Source organism: Dipteris shenzhenensis, chromosome 27, assembly GCF_047967505.1.
Source record: "Dipteris shenzhenensis isolate YYH24624 ecotype China chromosome 27, Dip_SZ_1.0, whole genome shotgun sequence".
NCBI classification, from domain to species: Eukaryota; Viridiplantae; Streptophyta; class Polypodiopsida; order Gleicheniales; family Dipteridaceae; genus Dipteris; species Dipteris shenzhenensis.
The window spans coordinates 4,536,070-4,538,649 of record NC_141622.1 but is presented as its reverse complement, the minus strand read 5'-3'; the positions used below and the strand labels follow the sequence as shown (position 1 = coordinate 4,538,649).

Sequence of the window (2,580 nt, the reverse complement as noted above, 5' to 3'; positions counted from 1 at the left end):
GACATCCTACACTAGCGCATAGGGTGTCTTGTTTAAGATCTTGATTTCCTTAGAGTCTTGGTGAAAACCCTCCAAGTTTTCCTAAATCTCATGCCTTAAATAGTCCAACGTATTTTTGTTGGTGAGTTTGGCCACTGCACTAAGTTGGTTGTCACCTACCCTGCATTGTGAGTTTGTTACTTTTGTCTCATCACCCACAACTTGCAATTCATCACATGCAGATTTTACCAAGGGATGAATTGCTAAACAAAGTATCGTTTAGACTTGAGTTAATGACATAATCTAATCATGTTATCATAAGGCCTGTATATAGTTTTTTTGTGGCCATGGACAAACTCTATGGCATGGGTAGCACTTGTGTGTTAAGGTTGATGGAAGTTGTTTGGAAATTCATGAGTTATATATGGCTATGAAACTCTATGCATTTGTAGCTTGTGCTCTTGTTAGCATTTCAATTAGTTATTGTTGACAAGGGATCATTTCTTGCCATGTATGCACCTTGCCTGCTTTTCTTAGTTGACGTAAATGCTGGTAGACAGGTGATAAATTTGAAGCTAGTATGTCGGTTTGGTTCTACTCACGGCTAATATGCCATGATAAGGGATAGCTAAGTTGCTCTATGCTCATTAATAAGATGTTCCTTTCATTTGCCTTTACAAAAAAGTTAATGGTATTGCTATATCCTTGATTTGCATGATTGTAACCATCCCATAGACACTTTTGCATCCAAAACGGTAAAGGAGAATAGTTAGGTCTTACATGAAGTGTAATTGGAATGTAATGGCATGTGTTGTGGTCCTCCTACAATAAACTTTAGTTTCATAACGTATTATTGAGCTTGATGTGGTCCTTTGGGTGGTGTGGTCTTGGATGTGACCCAACTCATGCCGACCAAAAATAAGATACTTTTTTTTTGGGGGGGGTAAAAAGAGAACTACGGTGGGAGTTGGAACGGAAGCTTCGTGGGAAGCTTCTCACACGGGTTGCAACTTATAAATACGCTCCAACCGCTCTCATCCACTCTCTGGTTAGCTAGCCCGCTCTCCTTGTCTTCTTCCTCCTCTCTCTCTCGCGCACTGCTCCTGGATGCATCCTTCCATGGCTTCGCTCTCCAGCCTCATCCCGCCTCTCTCTCTCGGCAGGCCCCTCTCATCTCTCCATTTGCGCCCACGCCCTTCCCACAGCTCGCCCTTTCGTTGCTCCCTCCGCCGGTCCAATCCAGTATGCATCCCCCGGCACAAGCTGACGAAAAAGTGTTCGCGCAGTACCCTCATTATCTGTTCATCTTCCTCCTCGCTCTATGCCGTCCTTGGTGTAGAGCGGGACGTAAGTCTTTCCTCCATCAAGACCGCCTACAGACAAATGGCTAGACGTTACCATCCGGACGTCTGTAGGGGCTCGGATGCAAAGAGCTGCACAAAAATGTTCCTTGAAGTGCAAGAAGCTTATGAGGTGTTGTCCGACCCCGAGCGGAGGGCGGACTATGATTACACGCTCTTGCACCCTTTTTGCGCCCAAGCCTTGGGGAAAGGGTTTTCGTCAAACTTTAGAATGTCGCACAGGAAACCGCGGTCGACGGCTCGAAGCCAAGCATCAGCCGCGTGGAAGCTTCAATGGGAAGCCCAGGTGAACAGATTAAAGCAGCGGCAAGAGCCAGCCACTGAGTCTGCCAGGAACTCCTGGGCTGCAAGAGCGCGCTGCCGGAACGTTACCGGGGATTATTCTGTTTGTTAAATAATTCTGACAGTATGTGACACATTTGTACAGCTTAGATAACGCGAATACTGATACTTGATTTTCCGTTAGTCCATCTTTGTTGGACATTCTACAATACAATACCATGGCCCTCGATTATGACGTATTTCTTTTGCAACGCCATGGTGCTTTCAGAACATTCAAGATAGAGACGCGCTCACCGTCTCAAATCTGACATGTTATATGAGTGGTTAACAAAAATATAAAGCTCGAGAGCACTTCGATTACTAGGTTCATAAGTTAATATAAGTTCTCTCTCCTATCTGCATGCATTAAGCTAATGCATGTATGTATAAATGTACATATGCGCATGTGTCCATGCTTGCAAAGCTTTGATTCAATTTTCTATACCATTATTTAAACTTCTCTCTAAAGAGAGAGAGAGAGAGAGAGAGAGGGAGAGAGGGGGGGAGAGAGGGAGAGGGAGGGAGAATCTTCTGATGATGTTGTGTTACTCCATGCTAGTTAGCGCTCTTTCAAGAGGGTAGAGATGTTGTGTTAATTCTTGTTGTGGATTCTAGTTGGCCAACTCTATTACAATTGATTTCCCAACTTGGTGAGGAGATGCTTTAGCTTCCTTAGCATTTGTATGCTTACGAACTCTAGAGATTGGTTGGAGAAAGATTGTTTGAAGCATTGGTTGGTAAAGTCTTTTTCGAGGCCTTGGATGAAAAAGTTATTTTGTTTTTCAGCGTTTGCTCAGGGTATAGACTATTAGGTATGGGAATTGATCTATAAGAAGCATGCACTTGTTTATGAGACTATAAGAAGCATGCACTTGTTTATGAGATTGTGGTTCTTGTGTTATCAAGCATTTGCTAAGAA

At 43.6% G+C, this 2,580-nt stretch overlaps 1 protein-coding gene across 1 annotated transcript; it reads left to right on the top strand.

Moving 5' to 3' along the window:
• Positions 1–1,011: 1,011 nt before the first annotated feature.
• On the top strand, positions 1,012–1,991 carry LOC147883763 (chaperone protein dnaJ 20, chloroplastic-like). The gene has a single exon (XM_087398874.1). It carries the CDS (start codon positions 1,087–1,089, stop codon positions 1,732–1,734), a length of 648 nt encoding a protein of 215 aa, XP_087255000.1. The 5' UTR covers positions 1,012–1,086; the 3' UTR covers positions 1,735–1,991.
• The last annotated feature ends 589 nt before the right edge of the window (positions 1,992–2,580 follow it).